The sequence below is a fragment of the Oryza sativa genome, chromosome 7 (genome assembly GCF_034140825.1).
Source record: "Oryza sativa Japonica Group chromosome 7, ASM3414082v1".
Lineage (NCBI taxonomy): Eukaryota > Viridiplantae > Streptophyta > Magnoliopsida > Poales > Poaceae > Oryza > Oryza sativa.
This window is the reverse complement of record NC_089041.1, coordinates 13,809,534-13,834,053: the sequence shown is the minus strand read 5'-3', so window position 1 is coordinate 13,834,053 and position 24,520 is coordinate 13,809,534. Positions and strand designations below refer to the sequence as shown.

The following is a 24,520-nucleotide window of genomic DNA, read 5'->3' as shown; positions in this document are numbered from 1 at the left end:
ACCATGCATGAACAGAGTTGTGTGAATGTATACTGAGTTGTGCTGTTGATTTTTTCTAAATAAGTAGAACTCTGTTCATGCATGGTGACACCGTGATTGTGTGCTATGAACATTTTCAGCTATGACAGTGTATCTTTTGGCCTAGTAATGTTGAGTATATAACGAAGGTATTGAAGAGGAAATTAAAGTATTTCTACAGATCGTGGACCATCACGGTCCTTGAAAGAAAATGTTCAATATTTTCAGCTTCATTAGTAATGAATCATTACATCTGTCTTCTCGGGCGCCATAATGCTTCCGGTACTAACGCTGCAATGCTTCATTATCTGCCTCCACACACATCAGGGTGACCTCCATGATGGCGGCAGCATATCCTTGAGATGGACAACAGCATGATCATCCTGAGGGTGGCGTCGGCCTGCAGGTGACCGGCCGTTTTCTAGACTGTCAAAGCGCCTCACCTTCGGCGAGCAAAAAGCAAAGATCTACATCCATTTGAGCATATCCATGTTCAGTTTGGTGACTCGGAACACTACAAAGTTTTCCATGGAGAAGCGGACGCCATCCAAGTCATCAGATGTAAAATGGAGCACTAGTTTCAATTCATGAAATAGATGTTGTTGGAATTAATGAATGGTCCTTAGCCCACTCGAAGATTAATTCTTTGGAAAATCACAAAAGCCCACCTCATGGGATGACATGCATGTGGAGTTTAGTACCACCTTGCTTATTCTAGGAGAGGGGACCTCCTTAAAAGGGAGGATGCCCTCCTAGCCACTTGAAGCATGTGTGGTGGAGAGAAGAGGGGGAACACACGTGCGCGCTCGCAAAATCAATCTAGCATTTGCCTCCGACTCTGTGCTGCGTCGTCGCTCGTAGATTACTCCATCCCGCTCGCCGACGTGCACCTGCGATCCGGAACCTCTGCCTTCAACGTTCTCCTCCCTGTTCGTCCGCGACGGCTCGTCTTCCTCTTTGCTCGCGTGCTGCGTGCCTTCGTAGACGCCTGTGAAAAGTTTCGACCGAGCAGCCGGTCTTCGTCTTCCTCTTTGCTCGCGTGCTGCGTGCCTTCGTAGACGCCTGTGAAAAGTTTCGACCGAGCAGCCGGTCTTTCTGCCACCTCGGTACGTGTTAAATATGTTGCGCATATTTGATCTGTTCATATTATACTGTGTAGTTTACATGTGTAGATCTAATGATGCGTTCATGCTAGTTTTCATCTGTAATGTCATGATTTATTTATGGAATAGATTAAATCATTATATGCCTATAATCTCAACAATCCAAAAACCTTATTATAGGCACTGTGATTTTACTATGGCTGGTTTTGCCGATGCATTGAGGCCGGATAAATTCACCGATGTGCATTTTAAGAGATGGTAGATCAAGGTCACTCTGTGGCTGACAGCTATGAAATGCTTCTGGGTGAGTACTGGCAAACCAGAAGGAGTTCTTACTGCTGAACAGCTGAAGCAATTCGAGGAAGCCACTACTCTCTTTGTAGGATGCATTCTTAGCGTTCTTGGCGATCGTCTGGTCGAGGTGTATATGCATATGACCGACGCTAAGGAGTTGTGGGATGCACTAAATACTAAATTCGGTGCTACTGATGCTAGCAATGATCTGTATATCATGGAGCAGTTTCATGACTACAAGATGGCTGACAACCGTTCTGTTGTCGAACAGGCTCATGAGATACAAACCATGGCTAAGGAACTCGAACTCCTTAAGTGTGTCTTACCCGACAAATTTGTGGCCGGGTGCATTATTGCGAAACTACCTCCATCTTGGAGAAGTTTCGGTACTGCACTCAAACATAAGAGACAGGAATACTCCGTTAAGGGGTTGATAGCGTCTCTTGATGTTGAGGAGAAAGCTCGGGAAAAAGATGCCGCGTCTAAAGGCGATGGTGCGCAGTCCAGTGCCAATGTTGTGCACAAGGCCCAGAGCAAGAGCAAAGGGAAATACAAAGCTCAGCAGACCACCAACTTCAAGAAGCAGAAGAAGAACAACAACAATCCTAATCAGGATGAGAAGACTTGCTTTGTGTGTGGCCAACTTGGTCATCTGGCTAGGAAGTGTCCACAGCGCAAGGGGATGAAGGCACCTGTAGGGCAGACTTCTAAGTCTGCTAAGTCTGCTAATGTGACTATTGGCAACACTGGAGATGGAAGCGGGTATGGTAATTTACCTACTGTTTTTTCAGTTAATCAGTCTACTAATTGGTTGGTTGATACTAGGGCCAATGTACATGTTTGTGCTGACATCTCATTGTTTTCTTCTTATCAGGACGCACGGGGTTCCACCGTCCTAATGGGGAATGGGTCACATGCTTCTGTTCATGGTGTTGGCACGGTATATCTGAAGTTTACTTCGGGAAAGATTGTGCAGCTGAAGAACATGCAGCATGTCCCTTCTATCGACAGGAATCTTGTTAGTGGCTCCCGTCTAACTAGAGACGGATTTAAGTTGGTTTTTGAGTCTAATAAAGTAGTCATTTCTAAACATAGATATTTTATTGGTAAAGGTTATGAGTACGGAGGCCTGTTCCGCTTTTCCCTTTCTGATTTCGGCAATAATTCTGTGAACCATATTAGTGGCAGTGTGGATGATGAGCCTAATGTTTGGCACTCACGTTTATGTCATATTAATTTTGGCTTGATGTCTCGGCTTTCCAGCATGTGTTTAATTCCTAAGTTTTCCATTGTCAAAGGTTCTAAGTGCCATAGTTGTGTGCAATCGAAGCAACCTCGCAAGCCTCACAAGGCTGCCGAGGAAAGAAACTTGGCACCACTAGAACTCCTATATTGTGAAATGAATGGGGTGTTGACAAAGGGTGGAAAACGATATTTCATGACTTTGATTGATGATGCTACTAGATTTTGCTATGTGTACTTATTGAAAACGAAATATGAGGCTCTAGACTATTTTAAAATTTATAAGGCAGAAGTTGAAAATCAATTTGACAGAAAGATAAAAAGACTTAGGTCTGATCATGCTGGAGAGTTTTTCTCAAACGAGTTTGACTTATTCTGTGAGGAACATGGCATCATACATGAGAGGACGCCTCCCTATTCTCCCGAGTCTAATGGGATTGCTGAAAGGAAGAATCGCACACTGACTGACTTGGTGAATGCCATGTTGGACACTGCGGGACTACCTAAGGCATGGTGGGGGAGGCATTGTTGACCTCGAATCATGTGTTAAACAGAGTTCCTAACAGAAATAAGGACAAAACACCATATGAGATATGGATTGGGAGAAAACCATCACTTTCTTATTTGCGCACATGGGGGTGCTTGGCGAAAGTCAATGTACCAATAACGAAGAAGCGCAAACTGGGACCTAAGACTGTGGACTGTGTCTTTCTGGGATATGCTCATCACAGCATTGCCTATAAATTTTTAATAGTCAAATCTGAGGTACCTGACATGCATGTTGGTACAATTATGGAGTCTCGTGATGCTACCTTCTTTGAGAGCCTTTTCCCAATGAAGGATAGACATAGTAGTTCGAGCCAACCATCTGAAATAATTCTCAGTTCAATCACACCGCCAGAACAAACTGAACATACACATGAACAAGTCACTGAGGAGGATGACAGTGAAGCTCCTAGAAGGAGTAAGAGACAAAGGACGGCTAAGTCCTTTGGTGATGATTTCACTGTGTACCTCGTGGATGACACTCCTAAGTCAATTTCAGAAGCATATGCATCTCTTGATGCAGACTACTGTAAGGAGGCTGTCCGTAGTGAAATGGATTCCATTATCGCTAACGGGACTTGGGAGGTGACAGAGCGACCCTATGGGTGTAAACCTGTGGGATGCAAGTGGGTGTTCAAGAAGAAGTTTAGGCCTAACGGTACTATTGAAAAGTACAAGGCTCGGCTTGTTGCTAAGGGTTACACTCAGAAAGAAGGCGAAGATTTCTTTGACACTTACTCACCTGTTGCTAGATTGACCACAATTCGTGTGCTACTTTCCCTAGCAGCCTCACATGGTCTTCTCGTTTATCAAATGGACGTTAAGACAACTTTTCTTAATGGAGAGCTGGATGAGGAGATCTATATGGATCAGCCTGATTGGTTTGTAGTTGAAGGTCAAGAAGGCAAGGTGTGCAAATTGTTGAAGTCTTTGTATGGTCTGAAACAAGCTCCTAAGCAATGGCATGAGAAATTTGACAAGACATTGACATCTGCAGGCTTCGCAGTCAATGAGGCAGGTAAATGTGTGTACTATAGCCATGGTGGGGGTGAGGGAGTTATTTTATGCCAGTATGTCGATGACATACTGATATTTGGGACAAACCTTGAGGTGATAAATGAGGTTAAATCATTTTTGTCTCAAAATTTTGATATGAAGGATTTGGGAGTAGCTGATGTTATCTTAAACATTAAGCTAATTAGAGGTGAGAATGGGATTACACTCTTGCAGTCCCATTATGTGGAGAAGATCTTGAATTGCTTTGACTACATTGATAGTAAGCCTTCTCCAACACCTTATGATCCTAGCTTGTTGCTTCGCAAGAACAAGAGAATAGCTAGGAATCAACTGGAATACTCCCAAATCATTGGCTCATTGATGTACCTGGCTAGTGCAACTAGGCCTGATATCTCCTTTGCTGTGAGCAAGTTGAGCCGATTTACCTCTAATCCGGGAGATGATCACTGGCGTGCGCTTGAGCGAGTAATGCGCTATCTGAAAGGTACTGTGGAATTGGGGCTTCACTATACTGGGTATCCTGCGGTACTGGAGGGTTATAGTGATTCTAACTGGATCTCTGATGTGGATGAGATCAAAGCCACTAGTGGATATATCTTCACACTGGGTGGTGGTGCTGTTTCATGGAGGTCTTGCAAACAGACCATTTTGATGAGGTCAACCATGGAAGCAGAGCTGACGGCACTGGATACTGCTACTGTTGAGGCAAAATGGCTGCGTGATCTATTAATGGATCTGCCTATTGTTGAAAAACCGGTGCCGGCTATCCTTATGAACTGTGACAATCAAATGGTCATTGTCAAAGTGAATAGTTCTAAGGATAATATGAAATCATCTAGACATGTGAAAAGACGATTGAAGTCTGTTAGGAAATTAAGAAACTCCGAAGTTATAACGTTAGATTACATCCAAATAGCTAGAAACCTGGCAGATCCCTTCACGAAGGGACTATCACGAAATGTGATAGACAATGCATCGAAGGAGATGGGTTTGAGACCCATGTGAGTTATACTATGGTGGTAACCCAGTCTATGTGATCGGAGATCTCGTGAATTAGAATCTGGGAAGAAAAAACCATTAGTAAACTAGAGGAGAGTACCAATCTATACCCTCTCTAAGTGAAGATGCATGTACTCTCGTGAACTGCAAGGCAGGTTGGCTATGCCTTAATGAGTTCTGTTGGCTTTAATTAGCGAAGATACTGTCCTGCAGAGCATTCTTGAAAGAACTCATCTTTGTGAGCTTGACTGTTGGTCGCAGTCTATGGAGATTTTTGGTGAATCTTCTAGGAAGCTTATTAAAGACCTAGGAGTATGACTTATACGCTCCACCCGAGGGGTAGTCTACAGACGGTCTAGTACCAGATAAGACTCTGAGTGAAACTTGCTTGCACAAGACTTGCAATTCAAGGCATAGTCCATTGTTCAAGTTGTGAGTAAGTGTAGCTTGGAGTTCTAGGTGGATGTTCAACCTTAATCGGTCTCCATCGAACCGCTGGTATATAAACTGTACATTGGAAAAGGAAAATCTCAGTGGGATTTTGAGATTTGGTGGGGGATTGTTGGAATTAATGAATGGGCCTTAGCCCACTCGAAGATTAATTCTTTGGAAAATCACAAAAGCCCACCTCATGGGATGGCATGCATGTGGAGTTTAGTACCACCTTGCTTATTCTAGGAGAGGGGGACCTCCTTAAAAGGGAGGATGCCCTCCTAGCCACTTGAAGCATGTGTTGTGGAGAGAAGAGGGGGAACACACGCGCGCGCGCTCGCTCGCCTCGCCACCTGGCAGGGCAGGCGGCGCGCGTGCTCGACGTACGCGTCGAATGGTCCGCCAAAATTGGTTCGTCACCTTGCGCAGATGCAGCCTCGTTTTGCAGTTTTGTTTTGCTGCAAATTCGGGTTCGTTGTTGTTTTGGAAACGTTCCGAAAAATCCGGTGCGTGCAAACGGCGTGGAGTCCGGATAAGTTACGCACGACTTATGCGATTCGGTTACGCGCAGTGGAGATCGTGCGGGCGCCCTGATCAAGCGACCCTTCTCTATATAAACCGAACCGCCGCCTTCACGCAACACATGCAAAATCAATCTAGGGTTTGCCTCCGACTCTGTGCTGCGCTGTCGCTCGTAGATTACTCCATCCCGCTCACCAGCGTGCACCTGCGATCGGGAGAGCAGGTCTCCGGAACTTCTACCTTCGACGTTCTGCACCGGAAGAAGGCGACAATAAGGTTTTTGGAAAGCGCTTTGCGCGACTGCTCCCTGTTCATCCGCGACGGCTCGTCTTCCTCTTTGCTCGCGTGCTGCGTGCCTTCGTAGACGCCTGCGAAAAGTTTCGACCGAGCAGCCGGTCTTTCTGCCACCTCGGTACGTGTTCAATATGTTGCGCATATTTGATCTGTTCATGTTATACGGTGTAGTTTACATGTGTAGATCTAATGATGCGTTCATGCTAGTTTTCATCTGTAATATCATGATTTATTTATGGAATAGATTAAATCATTATATGCCTATAATCTCAACAGATGTCTTTTCCATGAGATCACGATACAGCAGTCTCCAACTCGAGTGCATATTGCAACCAAACGTGCATGTATTCCAGAGACCTCCCGGTCCCAAAATGGCCGGAGCTAGCAAGCGAGCTAGCCATGCATCTTTTGAGGTGCATTGCGTTGTTGGGTTTGGACTTGGCAGGAAGAAGCGAGCTAGCTAGCAATTTAACTAAAAAGTTTATCTCCGCACATGGTCTGGTGATATGCTGCCATCCAGCTTGTGCTATATATGAAAGTCTGAAGAAGCCCTGAATTCCTGGTGCTGGACTTGGGCTATCAATGATGAGTGGAGAAAAAATTGATCATGGCCAGGCAAATTAATGGCGCAGCGCCATATTTCACTTGTGATTGATTTCGGGCTCCTATCATTGTTTTTTTTACTAAGTATAAGTAAATCTATGTAATTGATTTTAACCGCAGGTTACATAGGACTTGTACTTAGTTACAGACCAATTCCACTCAATTATGGTGCACCAAAATTAGATTATACAATATTTTTTTATCTAGATTTACGATTTTTACATGTTTATCTTTTTTTTTGTTATTTCATTCAAAACGGGGTATATCTATTAGTTGAAAATTGTGCAAGATTTGAAACTCCAAATCTGTCGAAAGATCAATAGTTAGTCTAATTAAGGAAACTTTCTTTTAGTGCATTGCTTAGACCACTCGCTTTAAGCTATCTGTTAAATTTTTTTAGAAAAAAAATAATCAATTTATCCTTAAAGTCAAGTAGATAATCGGTCAACTAGATAATTGGCTCCAATAATCTGTTGAATAATCTTAATCAAACAGGCCTGTCAATTAGACAAGATACCAATGCGAGGTTCTAGCAATTTAGCACATCATCCGCTGGGATGCTGCCATCCAGCTTTGTTCTCTACACTAAAGTCTGGAGCCTGAAGCAGGGTTAAACCTTTCGGTTTAGCCGATTTGATCGGACCTCACCGAAATACCGAAATTTCAGTCCGAAATTTTTTGAAATTTTGAAAAAAAAATAGTTGAATTTTGAATAAATATTACCAAAATTCAAGAAAAATTTAAAAATTTCGGCCGAAATAATATCGTATCGGAGGGGTCCAAAATGAACGGAATTTCGTTTCGGAATTTTCAACCCTGGCCTGAAGAAACCATGAATTACTGGTGCTTTAATTATATTTCGTAGCCATCAAATGACAGTGGTTTGTCCCATTAGAATACATCCATAGGAACAAAATAATATATTTATATTATTAATTACATGAATTAACATTGGAAGAATTTTTTTAATGTTTACTGTATATGAGTATATATGAACAACAATAGCCAGTTGGCAACTAATTAAGCTAACAGAAATACTTACACAGTGATCATCCTCGTTAGAGAGAAATCGCCCAGAAGGGCAAACCGAGGTAACAAATAAATTAAGCCAAAATTACTTTCACACAGTTGATCATCATCATTACAGAGACGACGGATTCCACAGAAAGACAAAAAGAAGAAAAAAAAATCAAAAGATACATAGTCCCATGATTTGACTCTAGTCTAACATCATTTGAGCTAGTTTCGGAGAATGCTTCATTATCTAGTTCACGGTCAGAGTGTCGGTGTCCAGCAACTCGTTCTTGACGGCCTCCTTGGCGTCGAGGTCGTAGAACAGAACGATCATGCCGAGAGCGCCGTCCGGGTGGCCGTCGTCGAGGTCTACTTCTACCGGCCGCAGCGCCGGCGAGCGAAAGGTGAAAACCTTCATCAGCTTGTCCTTGCCGACGGCGACGTCGCGCACCTCTCTGTTGTTCGCCCTGAATAGGCCAAACTCCCCGGCGGCGCCGAAGAGACGGTAGCACATGGTGTAGTCGGAGTAGCCGCACGTGAGACCGTACCGCCGCCCCTCGCCGTCGAACACCGGCACCTCCATCCCGTGCCGCCCGTCGCCGCCGTCGCTGATCACGAGGTCGAGCTCGCCGTCGGTGAAGGCTCCGTGATGTGCCTGGCGGCGATGGAGCCCCTGGCGAGGCCTAGGCGGCCGAGCAGGAGGTTGGTCTGCTGACCCCTGGGGGCTGTTGGCAACTTTTTTTTACAAGTCAATGAGCATGATCGTAACAACTAAACGCTTTGCAGTGATATGGAGTCGCCAACCACCTCGATCTAGCCAAAGGGCCAAATTAAGATGGGTTTTGTAGAAAAACAGCTAAACCAACTAGCGGAGCCGATTTAAAGATCAAAATCAGCCTCTAGGCCGATTTAGATCGATATGAGGATAATTACCCGTCTCGTGGGCAAAACGGAATGTTTCCAGGACAAACTTATAAAGAGGTGTCGCACTCTCGCAGCGGCGGCGGACGGTTTACGGCACAAACAGACAAAGATGGACTAAAACTAGGGTAAAATAGAAAACATAGTAAAAGAACGATTCAAGTAGATTGTATTCGAGGGTTTTACAATGAACCGGCCTTGTATCTTAAATAGGGGTTGGTCTAGCCCTCTGCAGGCCCTTCTCCATTCCCAACTCGGGATAGAAACAAAAGGAAACACGAAACATGCCTTCCCGAGCAAGGAAACCCGAGACCCGATGAAAACATACTCGGACTCGGACCCTGCCGGTCTGACCGCCCATATACCTGCGGTCAGACCGGCCCTACTAGCCGGTCAGACCTCCCATATACCTGCGGTCTGACCGGCCCTACTAGCCGGTCAGACCTCCCATATACCTGCGGTCTGACCGGCCCTATGAAAGAAGCCCGGTACTTTCCAAACTTTGGCAATTTTCCCCTATTTTCGTCCATAGGTGCTAAATTTGGGTGTAAACACATGCCCACCTGCCTTTTTGGTGAACATACGTGAACCTAAAAGCATAGAACATGTTATCTCAGGGCGATAATCCAATTACCGGCCATAGGACTTCAAAAATCGTGTTGGCAACTTTTTGTGACAAGTTGACAACAACGATCGCAGCACCTTAAGCCTTGCGGTGATCCTAGAGTCGCCAACCACCTCGATCTAGCGAAGAGCTAAACCTAGATGGGTTTTGATAACTAAACAGGCTAGCGGAGCCGATTTCTAGATAACTACCCGTCTCGTGGGCAAAACAGAAGGTTTTCAGGACAAACCTACAAACAGATGTCGCACTCTCGCAGCGGCGGCGGACGGTTTACAGCGCAAACCGACAAAGATGGACAAACTAAGAGAAAACTGAAAGCAATATGAAAAACGATTCGATTGATTGATTGTAGATTGGTTTTTTACAATGAACCGGCCATGTCCCTTATATAGGGGTTGGTCTTGCCCTCTACAGGCCCTCCTCCACGTCCAACTCGGGGTAGAAACTAAAGGAAACCCGAAACATGCCTTCCCGAGCAAGGAAACCTCGAAACCCGACGAAACACAGTCGGACTCGGACCTGCCGGTCAGACCGGCCACACACCGCCGGTCTGACCGGCCCTGAACCGGCGGTCTGACCGCCAACACACGGCGGTCAGACCGGCCCACTCAGAGGAAACCGGTAGACTTCCAAATTTTGGCAATCTTTCCTATTTTAATCCTAGGTGCTAAATTTGGGTGTAAACACATGCCCCCTTGCCTTTTTTATGAACAACGTGAATCTAAAAGTATAGAACATGTTTTGGTCTTAGGACGATAATCCAATTACCGGCCACAGTACCTCCTAAGCGTCTTGCCAAGCGCTCGGGAAGTATTTCTTCAAGTATTTCCCGTTGATTGCTTGCTGAAAACGCTCCCCTTGAAGTGTCTCCAAAAAATATGTGTTTCCTCGAACAATGCCGCATACTCGATAAGGACCCTCCCAACTAGGAGACCACTTACCGAACTCCTTGGATCGAGTACCCAAAGGCAAAATTGTCTTCCAAACCAAATCTCCAACTTGAAACAACTTTGCTTTCACCCTTTTGTTGTACGCCTTGGCCATCCTCTTCTTCTCTTTCTCTATTTCTTCTAATGCCTTCGAGCGCTTGTCGATGACTTCATCAAGGTTGTCTCCCATCAACGTCTTGTAATCTTCACTTGACAAATCTTCTTGCTTGATATAACGAAGAGAACCAAGATTTACCTCCACTGGTAAAACGGCTTATTGACCATAAACCAACTCAAAAGGAGTGACTTTAGCGGCACCATGTTTAGATATCCTATGCGCCCACAATGCTTCAGAAAGCACCTCATGCCACCTCTTTGGGTATTCCTCAATCTTCTTTTTCACTAACTTCAACAACGTTTTATTACTCGACTCGGCTTGTCCATTAGCCTAAGCGTAGTAAGGAGAAGAACTCAACAATTTAATACCATAAGATTCGGCAAAACTCTTCACTTCATTAGACATAAAAGAAGCACCTTGATCCATAGTTAATGTTTGTGGAATACCGAATCTATGAATAATATGCTTTAAAATAAAGTCAATTACCTCCGTATGAGTCATATTCTTTAACGGCACGGCTTCGGCCCATTTGGTGAAGTAATCCGTAGCAACTAGCACGAACCTATGCCCCTTTGATGACGAAGGATAAATTTGACCAATGAAATCCAAAGCCCATCCTCGGAACGGCCATGGTTTGATTATAGGGTTCAACACGGCGGCGGGCGCCAATTGAACACTGCCGAACCGTTGACAAGCTTCACATCCCCTATAATATTTGAAGCAATCATCAATCATCCTCGGCCAATAGAACCCCGCTCTCCTAAGCAACCAATTCATCTTGTGGGCCGATTGATGAGTTCCACAAATTCCTTCATGTACCTCTCCCATAGCCACTTTAGATTGATCTTCATGTAAGCACTTCAACAAGACACCATCTATATTTCGGCGATACAAATCTCCATTAAGCAATGTGTATTTGAATGCTTGCTGCCGAATTTTCCGATCAACCTTAAGTGTGGGATCTTTCAAATATCGAATGAAAGGAATTCTCCAATCCTCTTCTATCTCCTGGGCACAAACATTCGAATTCACAATCAATTCGGCTTCCAAATTGACTGAAACGTGCCCCCTAGAGCTCTGCCCAGAACCGGCCGGACTAGCCATATAGGGCCGGTCAGACCGCTCGGGGTCGCCGGTCAGACCGCCCCTAGTCGCCGGTCAGACCGGCCATGCAATGCTGGTCAGACCGCCCCTGGTTTCCAGTTTCGCCAATTTTGCACAAAGATTTAAAACCAAGCACCGGCTCTTCTAATATCAGAAATAATCATTTCTTCATATTATAGCCAGATGCTTGTTGTGCCAAGTCATTTGCTCTAGAATTATCATGCCTAGCAATATGTCTAATAGCAAAATTATCAAAATTGGCAATAATATCCAAACATGAATCGATGTACCTACTTAGTGATCCGTCCAAGCATTTGTAAAGTCCGGTGACTTGTTGCACCACCAATTCCGAATCACCAAAAGCTTCCACGTACTTAGCTCCAACCATCTCCATGACTTGCAAGCTGAATAACAAAGCATTGTATTCGGCTTGATTATTTGGACAATAATATTCCAAACGAACCGATGCTTCATAACACATGCCATTAGGTGAAAACAAAACTACCCCTATGCCTTGACCCTCTTTGCAAGAAGAACCATCAAAATAAATCCTCTAAGGTATAACTTCAACTAGGCAAATCTCTTCCTCATAAGCAATATCTATATGATAGTCTACTATAAAATCACATACAATTTGGCCTTTCATAGATTTCAATGGTTCATAAGCCAAATCATATTCTATCAAAGCATATGCCCACTTGCCAATTCTCCCACTTAGAATTGGCCTTTGCAACATGTGTTTAATAACATTGGCTTGACAAGCAACTATGCATGTACTAGATAAGAAATAATGCCTCAATTTGGTACAAGCATAGTATAAGCATAAACAAAGTATCTCTATAAAGACATACATCGTCTCGGCATCCAAAAGACAGCGGCTCAAATATGTAATGATATATTCCTTGCCATCTTTTTCTTGCGTCAAAACGGCACCAATGACTTTGTCTTCGGAGGCAATATATAGCCGAAAAGGTTTTCTAGCTTTAGGCGCTCGCACAACGGGTGGAGTAGACAAATACCTCTTCAACTCCTCAAACGCCTCTTGTTGTTTTCCCCCAAGTAAAATCGGCATCTTTTTTCAAGCGAAGTATAAGAACAAAAGCATCGATTTTACCCGCTAGGTTAGAATAAATCTTCTCAAATAATTCACCTTACCTAGCAACTTTTGAACTTCCTTCTTGCATGTCGGCGCTTTGAAATCACGAATTTTTTCTATCTTCTTAGGATCGATCTCAACTCCTCTCTCATGCGCCATGAATCCTAAGAACTTCCCCGCCGACACACCAAAAGCACATTTAAGTGGGTTCATCTTCAAACCATACCTGCGCATCCTCTCAAAAGCTAACCTCAAATCGGCTATGTGTCCTTCCATACCATCCGATTTGACAACAGTATCATCAATATAGATCTCTAAGATAATACCTAGCAAATCATGAAAGATCAAATTCATTGCCCTTTGATATGTTGCACCAGCGTTCTTCAATCCAAAAGTCATGACAATCCACTCAAACAAACCCACAAATCCCGGGCACTTAAAAGCCGTCTTATACATATCCCCTTCCGCCATAAAAATTTGATTGTAGCCGGCATTACTACCTAAAAAGCTAATCACCTTATGACCCGAGGCATCATTGATCATCATGCCGGCTATAGGCATAGGATATTCATCTTTGGGAGTGGCTTTATTTAAATCTCTAAAATCTATGCAAACTCTAATCTTACCACTCCCCTTCTTCTCCACCGGGACTATGCTAGAAACCCACTCCGCATAACGACATGGCCTAATAAACCCTGCCTTCAACAACCGATCAATCTCCTCTTTGACTCGGTCATATAGCAAAGGATTAAAACGACGAGGCGGTTGCTTATAAGGCCTAAAACCCGGTTTAATTGGAAGCCGATGCTCAACCAGCTCACGGCTAAGACCCGGCATCTCATGGTACTCCCATGCAAAGCAATCAACATATTCTTTAAGTAGCTCGATTATCTTAACCTTATAATCGGCTCTCATATTTTTGTTCACAAAAGTCGGCCTTGGTTTGGTTCCATCACCTATGTCTACTTCCTCCAATGGATCGGCCGATGTAAACCCTTGTCCAAGCTTCTCCACTTCATCAAAATCTTCAATAGTTTCACCAATATCATTCTTTGTAGACCGATATTCTTGCACCCTCTTTTGTAACCACTCTAAATTAGCCTCCTTACTCATTATACAAATTTATATGGCTTAGCCGTGCTACACTAGCCGGTTTTACAGAGATAGGTACAAATTTGCCATCAGAGATACTAATAAAATCATAACTAGAAAGATCCCTCCCCGATAAGCATTGGATATTCCCATGATGCCACTCAAAAGTACCATCGGCCATTGCAACCTCGGCCGATGTGTCAGCTTGAACAATTTCAACATCATCGCCGTCCCATTGAATTAAACATTGATGCAAGGTAGAGGGCACACAATAATTGGCATGGATCCAACAACGACCCAAAATAACATTGTAGTTACCTTGCACATCAACGATGAAGAAAGCGGTTGGTAGCGTCTTGTTTCCCACGGTGAGCTCCGTCGAAAAAATACCCTTTGCCTCCGTTGGTTCACCATTGAAGCCATTGAGAATCATGTTGGTCTTCTTCAACTCATCATCCTCACGTCCCAACTTCTTGAATAATGAGTACGGCATCAAGTTCACGGCGGCACCTCCATCCACTAGCATCCTAGAGACCGGCTTCCCATCAACATGGCCTTTGAGATAGAGAGGCTTCATGTGACGGTTTGACTCATCGGGCTTCTCAAAAACCGCGTCTTTAGGACCCAATGAAAATTGAGCAACCTCGGCTTCATCCATAGCACAAAACTCCATAGGCAACATACATACCATGTTGATATCCATGTCTTCTTTTGGAGATGTCTCACCTTTATCAACCGATTGCTCCTCCTTCTCCTCTACAACAACCGGTTTTTCCTTCTCTATGGATTTACGCTTCCATACCGGTGGTGGTCGCAACTCATTGAACCTGTTATCTCTTTGTTGTTCGGCCTTTTTCTCTCTCATTTCTTGAGCCCGAAGACGTTGCAACCTTCTGTTTTGAGTAGCCGTCAAATCCTTAGGCATCCACCTAGGATTCGGCTCTGTTCCAGGAGGTAAATAATGTCCTCTATTAACCTTGCTTGAAGACGATGAAGCTCCCACATCGCCCTTTGCAAACCTCCTATCAAACCGGCGCTGGAGCCTGGTCAGACTGGACGTAGACCATCGGTCAGACCAGCCAGATGGGCCGGTTAAACCGACATTTGGCGCGCGGTCAAACCGGTCTAAGGAGTCGGTCGGACCGTTGTCGGGTCGGCGGTCAGACCGGCCTGATGGCCCGGTCAGACCGGCCACATGGCTACGGTCAGACCGGCCAGAGGGCCAGGTCAGACCGGCCGACTGCGATGAGCTGGTACCGGCTTCGGACTTTTTGCTTGAGGACTCTCCAACTTCATCTCCAAAAGGTATTGGCACATCATGAGACCCCACTTTGATGGTAATTACTTCCGAAGTCCTTGCCTCCACCTTAACACGCTTTCCTTCCCTCTTTTCTTCATTAGCCCGATTCTTATCATAAAACCGGCCATTGTTTGGTGAAGACAAACACTCATGAATTGGCCTCCTCGGTCCTCCCCATCCTTGGTTGAATTGCATTGGAGGCATATGATTGAACATTGGCGGCGCTGCCCCCCATGGCATGAAGTAAGGATAAGGATAACCCGGCGGCGGCATTGGATAAGAACCCCATGAAATGTCTTGTGGATGATGATATGAAGGTAAATGTGACCGTCTTGGTGAATGACCAAATCGCTCCCTAGGAGGTGATCTTGGTCTTTTACCTTTGTTGCGAGCCTTCTCACCACCTTGCTTCTCATACTTTTCCAAAAGCATATCAAAAGTCACCTTGGTCTTCCTAGGGGCTTTAGAAGTTGAAGCTCCACTCTTATTTTCCTTCCAAACGCCAACCTCCGGCTTCTTTGGCACTATCATCTTAGGCCTTGGTTCGCCAATGACCACTCCTTTTCCCTTAGTAGATTCGGCTTGCTCTGGCCGAATCAACACCTTCTTATTATTGAAATTAATTGTATTCACCGGAAAAGGATCATGATCAAGCTTCATCTTGGAGCCATCGGTGAACTTCAATCGTCCTTCATCTATGGCCGATTGAACCTGTCGTCGAAACACATTGCAATCATTAGTAGAATGAGAATGAGAATCATGCCATTTACAATATGCTCGACGTTTCAACTCTTCTTGAGATGGTATGACATGGCCTTTAGGTAATCTAATTTGTTTTTCTTGTAGAACATAATCAAAAAAAATTTCACACTTGGCCACATCAAAACTATATTTAACCTCACTTTGCCGATCTTTGCGAGGAGTCGGCATTAGGTTAGAGCAAACAAAAGGCTTGTTTTTGTTAGTCCATGACCATTCAGCAACATATATATCATGATCACCCTCCTCCTCACTATCACTAGCCTCAGGGTAATCAATCACATTAACATTAGGCTTTTTGTCGTATGGTCTAACAAGTTTTTTATTATCCCTAACCCGGCTTTCTTGAGCCAGAGCCCTTTGCATAAGTTGACTAACATCAAGAAATTGTTGGCCATCTAGTCTTTCTCTAAGAGGAGCAATTAAACCAGTAAAAGCAAGACCAGCCAAATCTCTATCAGTTATATTCAAGCTATAACATCGGTTTCTAACATCCCTAAATCTCTTAATATAATCAATGACAGGTTCATTATATTTTTGCTTAACCGATGTTAAATCACATAACCTAAGCTCAGTTTCTCCAGTATAAAAATAATCATGAAAATTTTCTTCTAATTGAGCCAAAGTATGAATAGAATTTGCCGGTAAAGAAGTAAACCATGTAAAAGCATTACCGGACAAAGATAAAGAAAACAAGCGCAATTTAAAAGTATCACTATTAGCCTCACCACATTATGCCAAAAATTGACCTACATGCTCCCATGTGGTCTTACCATCTTCACCACTAAACTTGGTAAATTCGGGAACTCTATAATTACGGGGAAACGGCACATTATCATAATAATCAGGATACAGTTTTTTGTAAACTCTAGCACGATTCCTAGTTTCAATCCCGAATCTATCCCTAATAATCTCACTAATTATATCCTCCATATTATTAGGCCCATGTTGATTTAGCGGTGGATTTGGTGGCCTAATAGGTTGTGTTTATGGCACAATATGATTATATTGGCCTTGTCTAGTATCGGGAGGATACCCCCTAGCAACATCATTATAAACATTAGGAACATGTGGGGGAACTTGGGGACTATTTGCAGCAGTAGATACAGGAGGATTAAATGTTCTAAGATGATACAAATAACTAGCATTAGTCATTGGATCTATTCCCTGTATCGGTATAATCGCACCGGTCTGACCGGCCCAGGGCCCGATCGGACCGGCATCCAGAGGCGCGATCGGACCGGCCTGAGTCCCGGTCTGACCGCCGGGGTAATACCCGGTCGGACCGGCCGTTTGGCCGGTCGGACCGACGGCTAGGTCGCGGTCTGATCGGCCGTCAGGCCCGGTCGGACCTACCGTGTGCGCCGCTCCATCGGTTCTACTACCCATTTGATCTATAGGAGGTTGGTTAGCAGTGGTAAAGGCTTTATCCTTTGACATGTAATCGGCCATAAGAGGGCCGAATTTAAACCTTAAAAATTCATCAAACTTACCCTCAAAAGTTGCATCTAACTTATCTTTAAAACCAATCATGGATGAATCTATTGTAGATGCTACTTGTTGTTGGATAGATTGTGTTACCTCATCATTGCTTACCAAATCGGGGGCGAGCTTAGGATGTGGCCCGGGCTTGATGATCACACCTTGACGAGTCCTAGTGCTTGCCCTCATCAACGCCTCACGTGTGAGTTCGTTGATGTACTCCTCCATAGCTTTGCGGTCTTCTCCTTCGAAATCATCCAATGTGACCGGTATCATATTGGATGGCTCCACCTCCGTCTTGGATGGCGGCTTTGTCATGGCGAAGTCGAAGTTGAGTTGACGATGAACGGATCTCTTCCCCAGCGGAGTCGCCAAAAATCGTGTTGGCAACTTTTTTGACAAGTCGACAAGCATGATCGCAACACCTAAACGCCTTGCGGTGATATAGAGTCGCCAACCACCTCGATCTAGCCAAAGGGCCAAATTAGGATGGGTTTTGTAGAAAAACAGCTAAACCGGCTAGCGGAGCCGATTTAGAGATCAAAATCAGCCTCTAGGCCAATTTAGATCGATATGAGGATAACTACCCGTCTCGTGGGCAAAACGGAAGGTTTCCAGGACAAACCTACAAAGAGGTGTCGCACTCTCACAGCGGCGGCGGACGGTTTACGGTGCAAACCGACAAAGATGGACTAAAACTAGGGTAAAATAGAAAACATAGTAAAAGAACGATTCAAGTAGATTGTATTCGGGGGTTTTACAATGAACCGGCCTTGTCCCTTAAATAGGGGTTGGTCTTACCCTCTACAGGCCCTTCTCCATGCCCAACTCGGGATAGAAACAAAAGGAAACACGAAACATGCCTTTCCGAGTAAGGAAACCTGAGACTTGACAAAATCAGACTCGGACTCGGACCCTGCCGGTCTGACCGCCCATATACCTGCGGTCTGACCGGCCTGTGATGGAAACCCGGTATTTTCCAAACTTTGGCAATTTTCCCCTATTTCGTCCATAGGTGCCAAATTTGGGTGTAAACAGGGGCCTGCCGGAAGTAGACGCACGTCGGCGTCGACGCGCCGAGCTCCGCGAGAATCGACAGCAGGACGGCGTTCTCGAGCACGACGGCGCCGTCGCGGTAGTTCGCCGGCGGGCAGCTTCCGCTGGCCGCCCGCAGCTTGTCCCTCAGGGCGCGCGGGTTGTCGCTGATCACCTGTAGTGCGGAATTGGCTTGACCCATGGTCGTTGGAGAGCGACAATCGACGACGAGTTTGTCTTGAACTTGTGGGGACGATCGATGGCGTTGTTGTTGGTGGCGATCGTGTGTGTGGCTGCTGAAGAGGACTGGTTCTAGGTGTTAGGGAGTCGCAGTGGCTATCTATTTATCGAGGAATAGGTTCGAGTCCGATAAGTACAGAGGCCAGAGGATCGGCAAATCTCTCCGAGTCCGAATCCGTGCGTGCGTCGCGCGCACTACGCAAGTGTGTAGGGCAGACGGAATCGGAATCGGACTTAGTTTTGCGTCACGACGAAGCCCCCGTGGCCGACGCCGCCATCGCCATTCCCGCTGCTGCCGCCGCCGTCCGCAGCTTTTCGCCACACGACGCCGTGCTACCTCCTAAGCCACGCGTCGCAGCCGCCCTTCGAACCGCCATCGCCGGCCAATCCGGCGAGGACATCCGGCGCTGCCTCTTCACATCCCTATCCGACGTCCCGTCGTTCCGTCTTCGACTTGCTTCCCTCCACCGCCTCCATTGCCTATAAAGGCCGGCGAGGCTACCATTCTGTCCCCATCAAACCTCAAACTCCTCCTTCTCTCCGTCTCCCCAAGTCCTCTCGCTGCCGCCGGCCGTCGCCCTCACCCCGGACCAATCCACAGCCAACGCCAGCCGCCGTTCCATTTCCTGCGCCACCCCTAGCCACCGCTGTCGGGAGCGCCAGGCCGCCGGAGCCGCGCCCTCTTTCCCTGTTTCTCTTTCTCCCTCTCCTCTCTATCTTTTGTCGCAACTCGCAAGGAGGAAGAAGAGAAAAGGAGGGAGGAGAGACACCTGACAAGTCCACATTAAAATTTCTCTTTTATTTTATTTATTTTTTTACTGGGATTTTATTTCATTTATTTCAAATTCAAACTTCAAGAACCCATATCTCTCAAACCGTACATCCAATTCCAGTATTGGACCTAATTTTGTCTAATTTCAAACTCTTTGCTTTGATACCAAATTTTCTATTTAAAAAATTTTATTTGAATTCCCTTATTTACTTAAATACCTTCTAATTCTAAAATTATTTCAGTGCCTTTTAAATTTAATTTTCAATTTAAATTTATCTATATCTTCCTCTATCCCTTAGCCACTATACAACCTCTATGGGAACTCTTGGTCCTCCATGGGGACTTTCATGGTTAATGCCTCGACGTCGAACTAAGGACTGTAGAGCCTGGCATAACAGTACAGCCTGGCATAACGCTCCTAAGGCCGAAGTGTTGCTTCTCGCACCTCACACCTTGACCCATATAGTGGTCAAAGCTTCGCTCTTCCCCTAGACCTCCATAGCACGCTGCACACTAGCTTTTTGTGCTCTGTGCGATCCTAGCCGCTCTGCTGCCACTCACGCCTATAGAGTAGCATCTTTCCGCCCCGCCATCCTGCACCAACCTCCTAGCTCCCTAGTCGTTGTGCTGCCCGGCGATAGCATCGACTAGAAGAGCCAATATCTAGCCATTATGCTACCCAACTGGCTAGAAAATAAACCAATAGGTGAATCCCACATAATTTTATTTCTTTTCTAAATTTTATCCACTAGTTCACTAGTACATAATGCAAATAACCTAATGTGGCATTTTGATCAACTCTTTACCTAGGTCATTACCCCTCTTAATAGTACGACAAAGCTAGAAATAAACCCCACATAATTTTATTTACCATCTTTGTTCCATTGCTTTGTGCGATCAATTTTAATCCTTGGTAGTCCTAACTCAAAGTATACCACTCAAATAGAATAGTTAGTCCACAATTAGCGCTTATCATTAATTACCAAAATTAACAACGAGGGCCACGCACAAGGAAAAATGATGTTTTTGGCAGACCTTTAGGTGCAGACGGGTCTTCGGTCCGCACGTGAAAATCTGCTTTGGCTCGTCTGGAAAAAATGTTTTTGTACTAGTGATCACTGGGACATCTTTGAACCACCATCCTGTTCCCATGGAAGTTTCACTTCACCCACCGTGCCTCCACCACCTTCTTATTGTCAATAATCACCGCCACCTCCCCGTCCCTCGACCCCCACTCCTCCCCAAGCACACCACTGCCACCTCATGCTCTGTCCCGTTGTCCCGAAACCTGCATCGTGTGCTGTGCACTAGCAAGGCTGCCGCCGCCACTCCCCCCATCGGTGCCGGCCATCGACAGCCGCCTTGGAGAGAAATGGGAAAGCGGGGAGAGGTGGAGAGTGATGGGAGTAGAGGAGAGAGTAGGGTTGGAGGAAGAAGAATGGGAATCTAATGACATGTGGGTTCGGTCAATGGTGACTCAATGATATGGGTTCAGTCAACTGCCACATAAGCGAAAACAGGAGACTATACTATCATGGGACCTAATGTACACCGTTTTGTTAAGATGAATAGTGAAGATTTATGGTATTATAGTTTAGGGACATTTATCAAACTTGACATAAAATTGAGAGATGGTAAGTGGACTTATTCCCTTTCTTTGTATGGGCTGGAATTACTGGAACACAAGGAATAAGTTCACTTTCCATCCCTCAACTTTACGTCAAGTTTGTTTGATATCCCTTATCTCCAATACTAGAAATCTTCATCCCTAAATTGTACAAAACCGTGCAATTTGGGTCCCATACCAGTATGGATGTCTGGTTTCGCTGACGTGGCATCCTAGTTAGCAAAGAAAAAATAAAAATAATATGTGAGGTCCATGTGCAAGTGAAATAAGAAGAAAAAATGTGGGGTTTCGTCCGCGCTTCATGGCCTAGGAGAGAAGGGGGAGGTAGCCGGCGGGAGAAGGGGGAGAGGAGGCTGGCCGCGGTCACGTTTGCATGAGAAGGGGAAGAGGTGGCCGACCTCCTCTCACTCTTTTTCTTTTCCTGGCGAGGCTGGAGGGTGGGGCAGTCGGCGAGGGGAGGGTGCGGGTACCGAAGGCGGCGGTAAGAGAGCGGAGGAGGCGTGCAATGGCGCTGGTGGTTGGAGGGTTTTGCAGCGCGTCGCTGGTCTAGGGGCGTCTACAAGAAGTACTAGGACCAACTGGAAGGCTAACAGGAGTCGGGAGGTGGGGGACTCACGACGGCCATGGTAGCAGCGGTGAGAGAGTTTGGTCAATTGGAAACGCATGAGGGTGGCGAAGCGTCTCGCACGGGCGGGTCAGCTCGGGACTGAACAGCAGAGCACAAGACGCATAGGAAAGCGGTGGCGAGCGAGGAGGGGGAGAGGACGGTGGTCGGTTTCTCATCGAGCGGGGCGGCAGCTGGGGTTTCGTCCGCGCATCACGGCAGCAGGCCAGCAGCACGATGGCAGGCAATTCATGCGCGGAAACATTCCCTGCTCTCTCTGACGACCACCTCATCTCCGCCCTCACCTACTCCACCGCCGACCACCACGACCTCGTCGACGCTGCTCCTGCGGTTGCCTCCCAACCCAACGAGGACGTCTGGGATGGCCCCTGTAAGTAGGGCCCGAGTCTTCCATTCATCCTCCAGCGCCGCCTCCATACAATGGGAGGAGGTTTTCGCCATCCTCCTCGTCATCGTCGTCGTTGTCATCGAAGAAGGAGAAATGGGTGAGGTGGGACGAGACAGCATCAGTGATGGACTCCGGTGGGAGGAAGCAGTCCTCGAGCCCCGCGTCTTCCGGCCGCGGAGGCTGGACAGGCTCGCCTTCGTCGGCCATCTATAGCGGTGGAGGCTTCGAGAAAGCATAGTCTACTAAAGTCGACGACATGTGTGCCCCACATTTTTAAAATTCTTTTTGCTGACTAGGATGCCACGTTAGTGAAACTATGCATCTATACTACTATGGGACCTAAATTGCACGGTTTTGTATAGTTTAGGGGTAAAGATCTTTGGTATTGGGGATTAGGGATTTCAAACAAACTCGACGGAAAGTTGAGGGATGACAAGTAAACTTATTCCGGAACACAAACACGCCTACAAAATTTTTCACGGTGGGCCGAAGTTGCCGGCCCATATACAGATAGAGATATACACGCACTGGCGCACTGCGGCACTACAGGCCTGCAGCGCCGCGGTACCTGAAAACCTCTCTTCCGCCACAAGTCCACCTGCCGCCGCCGCCGCCGCCGCCGCGGCGCCGCCCAAATGTCTCTGCGCTGCTACCACCACCACCTCAAGGTCCGCGCCCTCCTCTGCGGCTTTGGCGGCGGCTGCTTCCCCACGCGGACGCCCCCCTCCCCCTCGCCCTGGTCTCCGCCTCTCACGCATTTCATCAAGCACCTCCTGGGCAGTCCGGCCGCGCTCTCAGGCACCGCCACCGGCGCCGCCTGCGAGCCCTGCTCCCTCACGCTCCACTTCCTCCGCAACACCTGCGGCCTCTCGGAGGATGAGGCGGCCGCGGCCGCCGCGCGCGTCCGCCTGCGCTCCACCAAGAAGGCGCACGCCATCGTCGCCCTCTTCCGCGGCATCGGCTTCTCGGCCGCCGACATCGCCCGCCTCGTCACCTCGAACCCGTCCTTGCTCTCTTACCGGGCCGACGCCACCCTCATGCCCAAGATCGAGTTCTTCCGCCGCGAGCTCGGCCTCACCGACGCCGAGATCCGCCGCCTCGTCCTCGCCAACCCCTACCGCGTCCTCCGTTACAGCCTCAAGCGCTGCATCCGCCCCAACTACCTCATCCTCAGAGACCTCCTCGGCAGCGACAAGAACGTGACCGCTGCCGTCTTGCAGTCCACGGATCTCATCCACGGGGACGTTCGTGGCATCCTCCTCCCCAAGATCAAGATCCTCCAGGACTACGGCGCCACGAACGATGTCATCGTCAAGCTGGTCACCACGCACCCCAGGGCACTCATGCATAGGGCCTCCCGCTTCGAGGAGAGCTTGGCTGCCATGAAGGAGCTCGGGGTCAGACCTTCCTCTGGAATGTTCCCCTATTCCTTCGGGCTCTTTGCCAGATTGCATCCAAGGAAATGGAAGGGCAGGATGGACAATTTCTTGAGCTTGGGATGGACAAAGGAGCAAGTGATTGAGGCGTTTGTGAGGCACCCGTACTGCATGTCCGTGTCGAATGACAAGGTGAAGCTCATCTGGCAGTTTCTCGCGAAGAAGCTCAGGTGGACCACCGATTATGTCGCAAGGAGCCCGATGGTTCTCTCCTTCAGCTACGATAAGCGAATCTTGCCAAGGTGCACGGTGCTGAACTTGTTGGCATCGAGGGGCATATTCAACAGGGACATCAAGACATCCCATCTGGTACTGGGGGAGAAGAAGTTTAAGGAGAAGTATGTCACCCCTTACCAGGATGAAATTCCTGAGGTACTGGAAGCTTATTCTTCTGTGGCAGAAAGTCGAGTCCCCGTGTATAAGTAGCTGGAGAGGATTATGCTGCGCTTCACCGTGCAACAAAGGCACTGCCTTCCCCTTGACTTTAATTATGTTCAATTTCATTGAATGCTTTCTTTTCTTTCTGAAATCAAGGCATGCAATGGAGCTGAAAACAAATTGTTGTAGGATTCTTGAAATATGAATGATTGAAACTGCGAACATACTGGTTACATGAACTAGTCCATGACACTATTTGCTAAGAAATATGCGAAATGCATTCCTGATGGCAAATAACATTGTGAGCTTGTACAGTTGAACTATTTATGGGCATAAGTGGTTTAGGTTCGTGAGAAGAGTAGAAGACGTCATGCAATTTAGGTGTAGCTTGTTATAGCTGAATTTTCTGTCTTGACTCTTGAACACATGCACAGTATTGTAATTCCAGGAACAAAACCCTTATCATTACTACTGATGTAGATTGTCATAACAATCAGGTGATTTTAGCT

At 46.5% G+C, this 24,520-nt stretch overlaps 1 protein-coding gene across 1 annotated transcript; it reads left to right on the top strand.

The window, feature by feature from the left end:
* The first annotated feature begins 22,744 nt into the window (after positions 1-22,744).
* LOC4343048 (transcription termination factor MTERF2, chloroplastic) lies at positions 22,745-24,520 on the top strand. Its single transcript, XM_015789760.3, has one exon. The coding sequence runs from the start codon at positions 22,833-22,835 to the stop codon at positions 24,057-24,059; it is 1,227 nt and encodes a 408-aa protein (XP_015645246.1). The 5' UTR covers positions 22,745-22,832; the 3' UTR covers positions 24,060-24,520.

Bases quoted from the DNA above. Each gene is read 5' to 3' on its own strand.
- LOC4343048 (XM_015789760.3), top strand. From the start codon at position 22,833: ATGTCTCTGCGCTGCTACCACCACCACCTCAAGGTCCGCGCCCTCCTC.